The following is a 16,182-nucleotide window of genomic DNA, read 5'->3' as shown; positions in this document are numbered from 1 at the left end:
TTGTTGACTAATTTTAGTTTATTTAGCAGTTAGTGACTTAACAGTGTTCAGAATCTTTACTAAAGTAGCCACCTATACAAAGATTAATAAAACTTGAATCCTAGAACCCAGAACTCTTCTTGACACAGGACTTTGTGGAGTGTTAGTTTCACTTTTTCTCTAGAGGACAAATTTTGTCTAGAAGGAAATTTGAGCACATTAAGATGCTCCCCCCAAATACATACATATATACATATATATGTATATATGTATGTATATATATCTTGCTTAAGGAAAATTAAATTTATTGAAACTCCAGACTTAGTTTATAATTCATTAACTAATTTGTTGCTTATTATAGACTGTTCTTACACTTATTAAATGATTTGTATTCTGGCTGCCAAGTGTAAATTAAACAGATACTAATTAAAGGCAGTGCTACTTCCTGGTAATTCTGTTTTGGCAAACCATACTACTTTTTAAGCAGAGACTTTAAAAGTTGGAGACAAGAGTTTCTGTTGATGCATTTGTAGAACAGTAATGATAGCTGTTCAGAGGTACTGTGAACTAGGTTGTAGCCCTGGGAATTTTTTTTTTTTTAATCATTTAAAACTCCAAACAATCAAAGTAGGTAGGCACTTTTTTTTTTCATGTGTAATTAATTTTTTTTTTTTTTTAGTTTTTAACTCAGTAAAGTTAGGATTTAGATAAAAAAGGGACAGAAGGTGATAACATTACATTTTTTGATTGTTGGAAATTACTTGAAATTGATTATTTTATCTGATTAACAATTTAGGATTTGAGCTCATAATCCAAATTTATTTGTAAATGAAGGTAAATACTACAACTGATTTTTGTCCCAAGGATGATTATTAGTAAGAAATACATACCTAGAAGCTGAGACAATTACTGTGCTGAAATGATGGTTATTCATCTCTAAACTTAGTAGGTTTCACTCATATTCTAGATCATTACAAACTCTGCTTTTATGATGCATCAGGATTTCTTTAGTAAATCTCAATAAGAATATTTTCTTTTGAGATTTGTTTCTTTTTAAGTATAAAGGTAAAATTTATACTTCCCATTTCAGAGGAGATATATGTATTATATAGTTAACAGATTAAAATAATTAGCTGATTTTTATATCAATAAAATAGCTCATTTTGGGGAAGATTTTTTTCCCTAAATTTTTCATGTAATTTAGAATATGCTTTAAACATACCTTATAAGCTTATGTTAGTAATATTTATTTTACCTGGTAGTTACTCTGCCAGCTAAGCTATCTAGAACATATGGGAAATCTAGAAGTGAGTAAACAGACTGTGATGCAGTCAGAATGATACAGGATCATCTTTGCTCAAAATTCATGGAAATATGGAATAATGTACCTCCTCTAGGTAGGGTTTTAGCAAATGTTTTTTCTATATGTACACAATTAAAGGCATTAAAGTATGGGGGGATGGTGGTGAGCTTTTTGGGATGTATCTTACAATAGGCAAAGATTTAAAATAATACTAATTATAGTGCTTTTCATGTTATAATATTTCACTGTTTATGAAGCACTTTAACATAATATTCTTCCAGTAGCAATTTAGTGAGGAAGCTTAAACTGTTTATATAGAAAATATATGTATAACATATATATATCTGTATTAAAGATTTATTTATTTATGCTTACAAGAACTAGGTACAGGCTAGAGGTGAGGGGGTGGGTGAGAAGATTCACCAGAGACAGAGAGGGGATTAGGCAGATTGACTGAAATATACTGCTGTGGGGAGCAGCAAGCCAGACAGCAGAGGTCTGCTGTGCCATGTGGGTCAGCTCCCTGGCTGCCTGGGTATGGAACTCCTGTTAACAGTGGCTGCTGATAGCCTCATAATGTTCATAAGCCTCATAACAAGGAGGTCCCCTGGTATATATACTTTAGTGAAATGTATGTTAGCATATCTGTTAGTGGAATTGAATTTGTAGTTTATAAATGCAGATCTGTAGTGAGAATCTACTTTGAGTTAATCTTTGACCAAGAAGTTTATGTTTGTGTATTATGTTAAAGACAGGGGAGCCATTTTGTGTAAAAATTAAGAATGAAAACATCGGCCTATTAAAAAATAAAACTTGATTTCTGAATGTTTCCTGAAAGATAACTTTACATTACATCCTCCATATGTGACATAAATTTTTAAAAAGGGATTCACTTCAGTTTTCCTTTAATAACAACTGCCTCCATGTTCTATTTAAAAATAGGATTTTCAACTTACTGACTTTTCTTTGGTTTGTCCTTGTATAAAGGAGTTTAGAATCTAGTAATAGTGCTATGGCCCAACAGAATAGTTCTCAGGACTCTTAAAATTGTTATCATTCTGAAAAAGATGGTGAAATCAGTGTTTGAATATTTTAGGAGATTGTGTCCAACTCTCCCTCTCTGCATAGTTGGATCTTTATTTTTTCATTATCTTGTAAATTTTTCTTTAATTTGGAGCCTGTAGTTAATGGCAAAAGTTTGATAGCTAGGATAAGAATATCATCAATATCATTACTAAGTGCCATTTTAAAGCTAACATCTTGTTTTGCTAACTTACCTATTTTTTTTGAAGATTTATTTTGTATTTATATATGCATTTAAGAACTGGAGTGTATAGACCAGAGGTGCAGAAGGTGAGAGGGTTTACCAGACACAGTGGGGAGCAGAACAGACATATCTATTGAAATACACTGCTGATGGGAGCAGCAGGTGATACTGGAGAGGTGTGCTGTGCTATGGAATCCAGCTGATGCAGCAGTAGCTGGTGATCAGCTGACACTTAAGACCTGTGCCACCAGGGATGCCCTAAGAGAGAAAATTTTTAGATAAATTTAAGTAATATATTTTAAATGTGCTGGACGGATATGATATAGGGACCTTGAGTTATAGATAAGATATAAGATACAGATATAGGTATCTTTTCATTCAGTATAGCTTTCAATATCAGTGGTTAAATCTAGTTTTTTGTATCCCTTCTCAGTTGTTTTCAGTGTTTATAATATTCAAGAAGGTGATAGTACCTAAAAATATACTTATTATAGTTAAGAGATATATAATGTTTGATAAACTCCTATCAAAGATAAATAATGTTTATAGGCTGCCATGTATTTTATTAAGATGTGACCATAAAGCCAGGAACTTAATGCGCTAGCTCATTTTCATATTAACAGTAGTAGGATTTCTACTAAAGAACTACTTCATCTCATGGTTTGTGAATACTGACCCAGCCATTTCTAACCTTTGGCAAGTTTTAAAATCTCTATAAAATGGAATTACTCTACTCTGGAATGTAGCACGAGAATTAAATGAAGTAAATAATTCACAGCATGTTTTAGGACTCTTGTGTGTCTGTTTTTTTAAGATTTATTTATTCATTATTCATGCATGCATGCATACAGAGTGGGGTAAATGACAGAGGTGTCAGGGCGGTGAGAGGATTCACCAGAGAGAGTGGGGAGCAGAACAGGAAGTACACTGCTGAGGGGAGCAGCAGGCAGGTCAGGAGAGGCCTGGGCCCCATGTGGATCATTTCCAGGCCAAGGATCAAACTTGCACTGAAGTGACTGCTGCTTGCTTACAGTTCTGCACCTTAACCCTAACCCGCTGTGTCACCAGGGAGGGCCTTGTGTGTCTATTTCTGATCTCCTACTCCCCCTCCCTCCAACCTGCCTATTTGCCAGTTGAAAAATTGTTTTCAAGAATAAGCTCTGAACTTCAGTAATTCCGGCATGTGCTTTTTGTACAAGGCTCAATAATTTCCATTACTGTTCCTTTGTAAAACTAATTGTAGAAGGTAGGCAGGGGAGGCTTCATAGAGGAGGGTATATTTGAGGGTAACTTGAAAGGAAAGACATGATCATAAGGAATGTAGAATCATTTTTGGGCAAAGAAGACTGCTTGATAAGCTAGAATATCAGTATTTTGGGCAGAGTAGAGCATGAATAAGAAAGGAAGAGGGAGTGATTTTTTAAAAAGGGAGTGAATAGATAAGGGTTTGTGCCTTAAGGAAGTAGTATTTTATTATATAGGATATAATGAGAAGCCTGAATGTTTTTCAGTAGATGACTTATGTGACTTATTTTTTAGGTGGCAGGCTACATGTAGGCAGCATTAGTTACGAGATATGTTGGAATTGGTGAATGATCACTTAGGACATGGGTTTTGAAGCTGTGCTACCACACTCTAATAGGATGCTAAATCAATACAGTGGGTTGAAACCACAACAGTTTAAGAAGAAGAGTTAAAATAAGATGTGATAGATCAGGTTGCCTGGAAAGTAATAAGGTAAGTTATAGTTTTTGTAGGTTGTTGTAGTTTTATATAAACATCTGTGTACTGAATTAGATTATCAATACATTTCTGTGTATTGCATTAAATCTTTGAAAAACCTGGGAGCGATAGTTATGTTAGTCCAGAAAGAGTTACTACAGCCCAAATTATACTGTGGCCTTGGAGAATGAAAATAAAATATGATGTTTTAGAAAATAAATGTGCAGGTCTTGTTAACTTAGTTGGAGTTAACAAAAGAAGGAGAGCTTAAGGGTTTTTTGTTTTGTTTTGTAACAAAGATGGGGAAGTAATGTAGGACCTATGTTTAAAGTTGTATTTCTCATGATTTTTGTCTTATGAAGAGTTATTTTACTTTTTTTTTTTTAAAGATTTTTTTATGCATACAGAGCTGGGGTACAGGTCAGAGGTGCAGAGGGAGAGAGGATTCACCAGAGGTAGAGTGGGGAGCAGAACAGGCAGATGAACAAAGTATACTGCTGAGGGGAGCAGCGAGCGGGTCAGGAGAGGTCTGCCACGCCATGTGGGTGACCACCATAGCTGGGGATTGAATTTGTGCTGCAGTAGCTGCGGAGAGCTTCATAGTGCTGTGCTTTAACCTGTTGCACTGCAAGGAAGGGCTCCTATTTTACTTTTTTGATATATTAGATGGGGGTATGAATAAATTTATATCAGTCTTAAAAATTGTGAGACATAGCAAACATACAAAGCAAGCAAGAGACATAAATTGTTTCAAAACGAGCACTGTAACCCCAACTGAGGGAAAGAAAGAAATGTGACCAGCTGTCCAGGGTAACTATTTCCCTTCTTATCCTAACCTCTGCTTCCCTCTAGTGACAATCACTGTAGCAATTAAAGAAAATTAAGTCAGCAAGTAAGAATATTTTAAATCAGTCATTTTTCTAAGTCAGTACTACTCTGAGAAAATAATACACCAAGTACATGAATTTCCTTTTACAAAGGACTGTAAGAACATGAAATAACAATTTCACTAAAAAGATGTATCATACTAGGTACTGGAACAAGAACAGACACACAGGCCAGTGGATTCAAATAGAAAACCCATATATAAACCCTCAGGTTTATGGGCAGCTAATCTTTGACAAAGGAGCAAAGAATATACAAAGGAACAAAGAAAGTTTGTTCAACAAATGTGCTGGGAAAACTGGGAAACCGCATGCAAAAAAGTGAAACTAGATCACTACCTTGCACTATGCACAAAAACCAACTTGAAGTGGATTGAAGACCTAGACATAAGACCCAAAACCATAAAATACCTTGAACTTGAAACAAAGGTGGGCAAAACACTACATGACATAACTCAGTAACATCTTTAAAGATACAACACCCAACACAAGCGTAGCGAAGGAAAGGATAAACACCTGGGGCTACATCAAGTTAAAGAGCTTCTGTACAGCAAAAGGCACATTACACAAAACAAACAGACATCCCACTGATTGGGAAAAAATTTTCTCACACCATACGAATGATAAAGGATTGATCATAAAAGTAGATAAAGAACTGGTGAACCTCAACAAAAATAAACAGCCCCATAAAAAAATAGGCAGAAGAGCTAAAAAGACACTTGTCCAAAGAGGAAATACAGATGGCCAATAGCATATGAAAAAATGTTAAACATCAATTGTAATAAGAGAGATGCAGAATAAAATATGAGATACCACCTCACACAAGTGAGAATGGCACTATATATATATAAAATAGTTTTTTTTTTTTACATCATTTTGTGCATTTTCCATCTCAGTTGCAGTCCCCTTGGGCTTCCTGTCACCAATCACCCATGTGCCATCACGGTAGTCCAGTGCACTTCCTTCCCCCTGCTGTTTTTGTTCCCATTCCCCACTCCACCCCCACAAAATGTCTCTGGTATCATTATTTTCTCGCCTGTTCCATTATATTCCTGCTATGAGAGAAATCATCTGGTATTTTTCCTTTTCTTTCTGGCTTATTTCACTAAGCATGATCTTTTCCAGTTGCATCCATGTTGCTGCAAAAAGACATGTGTTTCTTTTTTTCGGTTGTTGAGTAATATTCCATTGTGTATATGTACCACATCTTTTTAACCCAGTCATCCATTTTTGGGCATTTGGGCTGTTTCCATGTCTTTCCAATTGTAAACAAAGCAGCAGTAAACATGGGGGCTCAGGTATCTTTTTGAATCACTGTTTTTGTGTTTTTTGGGTAGATACCTAGGAGTGGGATTGCTGGGTTGTATGGAAGCTCCAGAGAATGGCACATTTTAAAACAGCTAACAACAACAAATGTTGGCAAGGATGTGGAGAAAAAGGAACTTTCCTACACTTCTGGTGGGAATGCAAACTGGTGCAACCACTATGGAAAGCTGTTTGGAGGTTTCTCAGACTTCTTAAAATGGAGCTTCCATATGACCCAGCAATCCCACTCCTGGCTGTCTACCCAAAACACACAAAAGCATTGATTCAAAAAGACAACTGCACCCCCATGTTTATTGCTGCTTTATTTACAATAGGAAAGATGTGGAACAAACCCAAATGCCCAAAAGTAGATGACTAGATCATAAAGATGTACAGATACACAATGGAATATTACTCAGTAATCAAAAAAGACAAACTTATGCCCTTTGCAGCAACATGGATGGAGCTGGAGGGGATCATGCTTAGCAAAATAAGCCAGAAAGAAAAAAAAAAATACCAGATGGTTGCACTCATAGCAGGAGCATTAAAGGACCAGGATGGGAGGGTGGCAACAAACAACTATAAACCAGAGACATTTTATGGGGGTGGAGTGGGAAATGGGATCAAAAATGAGAATGGGGGAGTGCATAGAACTATGGTGATGGCACACAGGTGAATTGGTGGTGGGACCTCTATGAGGATTACAACTGAGATGGAAAAAAAAAATGATGTAAAAATAAACATAAAAAAACGACATTAAAAAAAGATTTATCATATTAGGTAAACAAAGACAGCAACCAAGTCTTGTATATAATACAAAGAAACACAAAAATCTCATTTGATTAATTTTAATATTTTTATCTGACGATCTAAAAGCTATTCAGATGTCATTTATTGTTATAACAGTCCTACTGAAATAGAACAATTTACCCTCACTCTCAGGCACTAACTAAATTTATACCCATTTAAAAATTTCTCTGTTTTCTAGTTGTGAAAAGAAGGTCCTTAACTCTTGCTTTCACCTTTTTCTCATTTCTTTATTCATCTTTGAGCTTTCAAAGGCTCTGAATTATAGCTGCTAAACAGAAAATTTAGTTTTAGTCCTAATATAGTGGAAAGTGAAAGTTAGTTTTTGAATAGACTTACAGAACTAGTAATGCTAATTATCTGTGTGCTTTTGAAGTATACAATTTGTGCTCTAATCTGAAAGATGATTGAAGTACTTGAATTTTTTAAGATCTTATAAGGTCCCAAAAGGCCCATTCAGGAAATATGGTATAAATCTCTATTTAAATGTATTTCCTCTAAGGTTTTACTTTCTTTTTTAGCTATAGTTTTCTAGTTTAAAGAATTAGAACCCAGTCAAATACATGTTATGTTATGTGACTTTTAGAATTAACATTTAAAATTCAGAGTTTTTCAAATAACTTGGGCATTTATCATAATTAGAGTAGATTATATTTGTATATTTAAACAATGTCATATACAATACTAGGAAGAGGAATACTTCAGATACTTCCCATATATTAGACATAGAAAAAGTCCCATATATTAGACATAGAAAAAGTCAAGAAAGACATGAATTTAAGAGTAATGCATTAAATTAGTACCCTTCCTTTTTGCTTAAATCAATTAAATTTATAGACATGAGGATAATATTAAAAAGTTTTTTCATTTAAAAAAGTAATTATTTTAATTAGTATTTGATTACTGTTTATTCTGTATCATAAAGTATATAATTGAACCCTCCTCCCCCATTTTTTCTTTTGGTAGCTTTTCACAGATGGAATCACAAATAAACTTATTGGCTGTTATGTTGGTGATGCAATGGAAGATGTAGTCCTGGTGAGAATTTATGGCAATAAAACTGAATTGTTAGTGGACCGAGATGAGGAAGTAAAGAGTTTCCGAGTGTTGCAGGCTCATGGCTGTGCACCACAGCTCTACTGCACTTTCAACAATGGACTGTGCTATGAATTTATACAGGGAGAAGCACTGGATACAAAACATGTCTGTAACCCTGCTATTTTCAGGTATGTATGTTTTTCTAGATAGTTTTTCTTTCTTAAATGCACTGAAATAATTGTAGAATGGTCCTTTCTTTGAACATTTACTTGGTTATCTTAGAAATCCTTGTTTTCTTTTTTTTTAAAGATTTATTTATTTATTTGTGCATACAGAACTGGGGTACAGGCCAGATGCTCAGGGCCGGCGAGAGGCTTCACCAGAGACAGAGTGGGGAGCAGAACAGGCAGACCGACGAAGTACACTGCTGAGGGGAGCAGTAGGTGCATCAGGAGGGGTCTACCACACTATGTGGTCACCTCCGGGGCAGGCGGAGATTGAACTCATGCGGAAGCGGCTTTAGATTCTCAGTGCTGTGTTTTAACCCGCTGCGCCACCAGGGTGGGCCTAGAAATCCTTTTTAATTAGTATTTTGGTTTGTGTTTTCTAAAGGAGGAAAATTTTCTGTCATTTTGACTCGACTTTGCAAAAGGATGGAGTTCAGGAGGTTTTGGATTAGCCTACTCCATAGGATTGGGGTTTCCCTTTGATTTTTTTAAAGTAGTGCCTAAATTAAAATGTTTCCACATTTCTTATTTCCAAGTTTTAATGCAGTAATAAAGAATGGAATGGGCCAGTATTATAGAGATGTATGCAGATTCTACTTTTCAACTATCAGATATAGGTTCTTTTAAAAAATATACTGCTTAGAATGTGTTGAAGGATCCTGAATCGGTCTGCTCTTAGATAGCCTTGAATATATATGTTTTCCCCTTAATTTATCATCCACAGAGATGGAGAAATAGGTCTATGATAGGATTAAAAATAAGTAAGTGCATCATTTTAGGCCAAAGAGAAAGCTAGAGTTTGAATCAGTTATAAAAATGTAAGGTATTAGAAAAGCCTCCCATCCACTTCCTAATAGCTATAGTGGGAAGGAAAGACTAGTTTTAGGAGTTGGTATCCATAAGGTTTAAGAAAAAATTTGCTTAAAGCTGGGCCCTCCCTGGTGGCACAACAGGTTAAAGCACAGCACTGAGAAGTTAAAGCCACTTCACTATGAGTTCGATCCCCGCCCTGGAGGTGACCCACATAGTGTGGCAGACCTCTCCTGACCTGCCCGCTGCTCCCCTCAGCAGTGTACTTCGTCAGTCGGTCTGATCTGCTCCCCACTCTGTCTCTGGTGAATCTTCTCACCATCCCTTCACCTCTGGCCTGTACCCCACTTCTGTATGCATAAATCTTTAAAAAAAAATTGCTTATAGCTAATGCCATTTTTACTTCTATAGCAGTCTTAACTGTCTTTGCAAAGCCTATCAATACTTAACATACATTTCACATTTATAATTCTGAATTGTCTTAGTACTATAAAATTTCATTTGAATTGCTGACAAAATTATCAAGTTTAATGTAGAATTTTTGGTTTAGGGAAAACTCATAATTGATGTTTTTCAAGTAACTTTAAGTAGAACGGTAGCAATATTTACAGTTCCTCCCCTCCCCCCAAACACTGATGTTTTGTCAAAGCTTTCTTTGGTATTTGATAGTCACAAACATGATAAAGTTAAATTGAGTATAACAAGGAAAAAGTAAAATTATGGAGGCAGTAAAAAAAAAATAGTGTTGGCAAGGGTTAGGAGGAAGAGATGACTACATCAGGATTTTTAGGGAAGTGAAAATGTCTGTATGATATTGAACGGTCTGTATCTGACATCATTTTGTTATGTCCACAAAATGTGCACCATTCATGTAAGCTGTGGCCTTTGGATGATAGTCCTGTGTCAGTGTGGGTTTCTCATAACAACGGTACACTCTGGTAGTAGCATTGGCCTCCTCCTTATGAGAAACCTCTGGACCTTCCCCAAATTTTGTTATAAGCCTAAAACTGCTCTTGATCTTTTGTCTTTTCCAGTACTTAACTAGATCTGCTTTTTTAGAGCATGATTATGTTGTATGTCTGTGGTACTGATGTAGCCCTATAATACAGAAAGTTAGAATGTATACTGATAGAAATAGAAATAGATATAGAAATACTGATAGAATGTATACTGATAGAAATATGGGGTATATTCAGTTCTGTGACAGTTGGTTTGCAACAAGTGATGTATTGAGTTAACCCACAATTTTGAAAAAGAAAAACAGAAGAGCTGAGGCTGAGAAAGGAAGCAAAAGATAACTGTAAGGAACTCTGTAATAGGATATGATTAGTAGGCCTTATGAGTACTTGCTATTTACCTTATTTTGTTATTTATTTACGATTACGTTATAATTCCCTTATAGAAATTTAAGTGCTTAGTAGTTTTTTTGATAATAACTAAAAGAAAATGTAAGCCAGTTGAGGAAAGATACTTTTGAGTAAAAGAGCTGAATTATATATGACTTTAAAAAGGAATCATAGTTTTATTGTTTTCAGATTTGTGCAGTCAATACTTTATAGAGGCATCAAGTATGCAACTGAATAAATAATGGTATGGAGCCCTTGGGATTAAGGGTGTGAATTTAGGATGATGTGGTTAGTTAGTTTTTCTCCTTTAAAAATAGAATTTTTCATATTTATGGTGAAGAAAGGTTTTTGACTTATTAATAAGTGCTTGCTACCAGTTTGGGACTAGTTTAGATGTCCATTTTGAGCCATTATTATTAAGTCACATCTTAATTAATTAATTTATTTATAAATCTTCATTATCTTTCACAAACATCAGTAGGCTTCTCAGTCTAGAATGATTAATTACAATTTCAGTAAATATTAATAAGAGATCACAGATCCTTGCTTTGGCTTATTTAGACATAGTTATATGCCTGGATTATGACTATGATAAGGAATATTTACTTTGAATATAAAAGGCATTGGAATATATATTCAGTCTAGTTGAAGAGGAAAAAATAATTTAGTCCCTCCTAATAAATTAAAGTCTGTGCCACACAATTATCTTGGGGGGAAAGTAAACTAAATAAAGTTACACAGGAAGGATTTTCAGAAAAAGTACAGTTTACTGTATTATAGTAGGAAATTAGACAGTATTTCACTAGCTCACATTTGAAGTGGACATTAAAGGATGAGGCAGAGAGAATGGAATTGTAGGAAAAGACCAATTGTACCAAATTACTTCCTAACTAAATTAATTTAGGGGAGTTGGGGAATTCATCATATTCCTTTTTTTTTTTAAAGATTTATTTATTTATTTATTTATTTTTAAAGATTTATTTGTGCATACAGAACTGGGGTACAGGCCAGAGGCTCAGGGGCGGTGAGAGGCTTCACCAGAGACAGAGTGGGGAGCAGAACAGGCAGACTGACGAAGTACACTGCTGAGGGGAGCAGTGGGCGGGTCAGGAGAGGTCTGCCACACCATGTGGTCATCTCCGGGGCAGGCGGGAATCGAACTCATGCGGAAGTGGTTTCAGCTTCTTAGTGCTGTGCTTTAACCCGCTGCGCCACCAGGGAGGGCCAAGATTTATTTATTTTTATTTTATTTATGTATACAAGAACTGGGGTATAGGTCATTGATGCCAGAGTTAGGGAGGCAGTGAGAGGATTCACCAGCGACAGAATAGGGAGCAAAACAAGAGGATCTACTGAAATACACCCCTGAGGGGAGCAGCTAAATAAGATAGGGGAGGTCTGCTGCCACCTGTGGGGTTAGTTAGCTCCCTGGTTGGAACTCTTGCAGTGTCTGGGGTGTTTTAATAGCATTGAGACATTAACCCCTGTGCCACTTGGGAGGCCTTCATGGTCTTTTTATATTTGAACTTTTTTTTTTAGTAATCAAGCATTGCCGAGACCTTCAAAATTTTAAAAATTTCATTAGGAATTTTTTCATCAGGTGTTTCTCAAAACCACATTTTGCTCTGGGAATACTGACAATATACATGTGGAAAATGCAGTTTAAATAAATTACTGTACATTTATTAAAAAGCATAACAAAAATCACCAACTTTCAATGTTGAGGGCATTGCTGTGGAACAGTTATTTGTGGGTTATAAACAAAGTTGATAGATAATGTTCTCTTTAGGAGGTCAAAGGCAGTACATAGTCAAGAAAGAAAGTGGTAATGGTCTATTCTGTAATGAAAACTCTTAGTTACAACTAAGGTACATCAACACAGATCAGTATTATCTCAATATGGTAATTTTTGAGTATTGTCTAATGCAAAATGGCTGATGTAGGTTGAAGAAGAGAAAAAGCAGCCTTTTAGCTGAATTGTAGCTACAGTGATTTGTTTATCTGAAAACTCAAAGGGAGTGGTAAAAATGAAACTGTTGGGATGATAGGATTCTCTGTTTTTCAATTTCAAAAACTTCCTGTTAAAATGCTCTTAATTTTTTAGAAGCTTTTAAGAGGGCGAACAGTTAGTATTAGTGGATATTTGAGGGAGTTCTCTGAAACCTTGAGATTTTCAAATATTTGCCTTAATGATAGTGCAGTAAAATCTTACTTATTGAGACTTGGTAAAAGGACCAATCTATGGTAGTGAGAAGTAGAAATCTTTTAAGTTACTTTTAAAAATTATCTTATATATAAAACAGCTAATGGTGTAGTAAATAATGCTAATTTATCTTAGTGAATAGTTTTTTATAGTTTTGCATATGGAATTTACTATTAGAAAAACAATTGAAGTACTCTAATCAAGTCTTTTTAAGAATCACATTTTAAAAAAATGATTTATTTTATTTATTTATGCATACACAAACTGGCATATAGTCCCGAGGTGTTGGGGGTGAGAGCATTCGACAGAGTGGGGAGCAGAACAGGCAGATTGATGGGAATACACTGCTGAGGGGAGCAGGGGCGACACAGGAGAGATCTGTGGCACCATGTGGGTCCCTCCCTAGCCAGGGTTCTAACTTATGCTGAGACTTAACCCCTTATGCCACCAGGGAGGCCCCCAAAGTTTTCTTTTTAATTGTGGTAAAATACAACAACAACAAAAAAAGTAGCATCAGTTATTTTTTTTTAGCATACAGTTCAGTAGCATTTATACATTCTCTTTATTATAATATACCCATTCTCTGTATAATTATTTTCATCATATAAAACAAATTTTTTATGCAGTGAACAGCTTCTTACACTTTACTCCCCATGCCTTGGCAACTGTCATTCTACTGTTTGCATGACTACTGTAGGTATCTCCTGTAAGTGGCATCATAGTCTCTTTTTCTTTTTTTGGAAGCTTTCAGTGTTTGATTTTAATATGTAACTAGATTGCAGAGTAAAAGCATTATATGAGGCATCCTTGCTCGTTATCATGGACTTAGGATCACCTGGAAATCTTATTTTAAATGCAAAGTGCTGGGGGTCACTCAATCCCAGAAATTGTGATTCAATAGATGGCAGTTGGGAACCTCAGACAATCGTAGGTGGTGCTGTTACACATTGTAGGTCCCTAGGACTATATTTTGAAAAGCATTATATTATAGCATTTTGAAAATTTACCAGTTTATTTTTTTAAGTATTTATTTATGCATACAGAAGTAGGGTACTACATGCCAGAGGTGCAGGTGTGGTGAGAGGATTCACCAGAGACAGAGTGGGGAACAGAGTAGGCAGATCTACTGAAATATACTGCTTAGAGGAGCAGAGCGGGAGACAGGAGAGGTCTGCTGTGCCATGTGGGTGACCTCCCTGGCTGGGGATTGAACTCATGTTATAGTGGCTGATGATTGCTCCTTAGTGCTATGCTTTAACCAATTGCGCCACCAGGGAGGATCCTGGTCCCAAACATTGTATAATCAAAATAGGCCTTTTTACTGATGCTTTTGAACACTTTTAGTTCTTTGAGTGTTTACTTGCAACTTTGAATCTTACACAAGAAAAAAATGAAACATGCTATAAAATAAATGCTACTGGGCTTTTTAATTTACTTGGGGATACATGGATGAGTTTTATAATGCTTAATATTTTATTTTTTGTCATTTTGTTTTTAAATAGGCTAATAGCACGCCAGCTTGCTAAAATCCATGCTATACATGCACATAATGGCTGGATTCCCAAATCCAATTTATGGCTGAAGATGAGAAAATATTTTTCTCTTATTCCCACAGGATTTACAGATGAAGCCATTAATAAAAGGTAAAATTATTTTTATACATTTGAAATTATGTTTTACATTGCATTAGATGATAGGCTTCAAAAATAACTCTAGGGTTTCTGTGTATGAAATCTGGTTTGGTTTATCTCTTTGTACTTAAGTAAAATAAGCATTGACTCACTCTTTACAGAAATGGCTTCCTCTTTCCCAGCCAGCAAAAAATAAATAAATAAATAAATAAATAAATACAACCTGAAAAACACAATCCAGCAAAAGTGCTGGTTGGGGATGAAATAGAGGTGAGGGACAAAAAACAGATATGACATTTTTTAAAAAGTAAATGTAAGATTACTATGAACAGGAACATTTTTGCAGGTCCTGGCAATGGGGACCTTTAAAAATACTTTTTTGTTTTAGGCTATTTTAAAGCTTTACATTGGTATAATTGTAGACCCTGTAACTCTACATTGGTGTAGTCTGTTACTGCTGGACTGAGAGATTTTGGGTTATCTAGTTCACTGCGACTAAGATTGAAAACTCATTCATTGGGATATTAACCTTTAATATTGACTCCAGGTTCACACTGACTAAAGTATTTCATAATTTTCTGTATAAAAACTTTGTAAGTCATTATTTCTTACAAAATTATATGAACATTTTTATGTAGTGTGATTAGTACCAGTATACAATTGAAAATTTTATTTTGTTCTTTATATCTAAAACTTACTTGAATATTTACTTGAATACTTCAGGTTTTGTTTTCATGAAGACCTTGTTTTAAGAACAACATAGACAAACAGAGACCTATACATTTTTTTCTTGTTTTTAAACATTTTTAATAATTATTGGGGATAAAACTGTATTGTTCTGTTTAGTTTGATTATTTCAAAGATTAGTTTTGTCCTGTGTATGTTAATATTTAAGGTAATTTGTCAGGCATTAAATCTGATAGGGCTATTACATATTACACCTTTTTAACTGATATAAGGACATTTTTGAACTGTGTCTAGTCTGCTAGACACAGGAAGTGACAAATCTTATTTTAAAGTAGCTGTTTAATGAAAAGTTTTGGGAAAACCACTTAAAAATAATGAAATATGTAGCAGTAGTGAATATAGAGTTATGGTTAAGGGTACAAGATTCTGAAGGTTGACTGCCTGAGATCAAATTTCACTTGAACTTTGTAACCTTGGGCAGTGACTTGTTTGCTCATCTGTAAAATGGAAGTAGTAATATTTTATCTTTTAGGAATTTTTAAAAAAGATTTATTTACTTATGCATACAGAAGTGGGGTACAGACCAGAGGTGCAAGGGTGGTGAGAGGATTTACTAGAGATAGAGTGGGGAGCAGGAAAGGCAGATTAACAAAGTACACTGCTGAGGAGAGCAGCTGGTGAGCAGGAGAGGTCTGCCATGCCATGTGGGTCAGCACCTGGGCTGGGATGGAACTCACTAAAGCAGCTGCAGCTAACCAGTGCTGCGCTTTAACCTGCTGCACCACCAGGGAGGCCCCTAACTCTACTTTTTAAATAGATTCTTGAACAGTTAACACCATTTTGAAAAGAACTAGTAAGGAGTATCACTGGAAGCTCCTTTAGAATAGAATGCAGTGCTTAGGAAAATACAGGTAGTATATCATCTTTTTTATATTGTAAAGTTAAAAAACAAAAGTATAATTTGAGAGACTAG

At 35.3% G+C, this 16,182-nt stretch overlaps 1 protein-coding gene across 2 annotated transcripts in view; it reads left to right on the top strand.

Moving 5' to 3' along the window:
- Positions 1 to 16,182, top strand: part of ETNK1 (ethanolamine kinase 1) — a 40,534-nt gene that overhangs the window by 1,351 nt on the left and 23,001 nt on the right. For both annotated transcript variants that reach the window (XM_004693213.2, XM_012732877.1), the window contains exons 2-3: positions 8,234 to 8,493; positions 14,394 to 14,534. In XM_004693213.2, the coding sequence (XP_004693270.1) occupies positions 8,234 to 8,493; positions 14,394 to 14,534 (401 nt within the window). The remainder of the gene's footprint in view (positions 1 to 8,233; positions 8,494 to 14,393; positions 14,535 to 16,182) is intronic.

The sequence above is a fragment of the Condylura cristata genome, unplaced genomic scaffold (assembly GCF_000260355.1).
Source record: "Condylura cristata isolate star-nosed mole 26May11 unplaced genomic scaffold, ConCri1.0 scaffold00036, whole genome shotgun sequence".
Lineage (NCBI taxonomy): Eukaryota > Metazoa > Chordata > Mammalia > Eulipotyphla > Talpidae > Condylura > Condylura cristata.
This window is presented reverse-complemented; position numbering and strand designations above follow the sequence as displayed.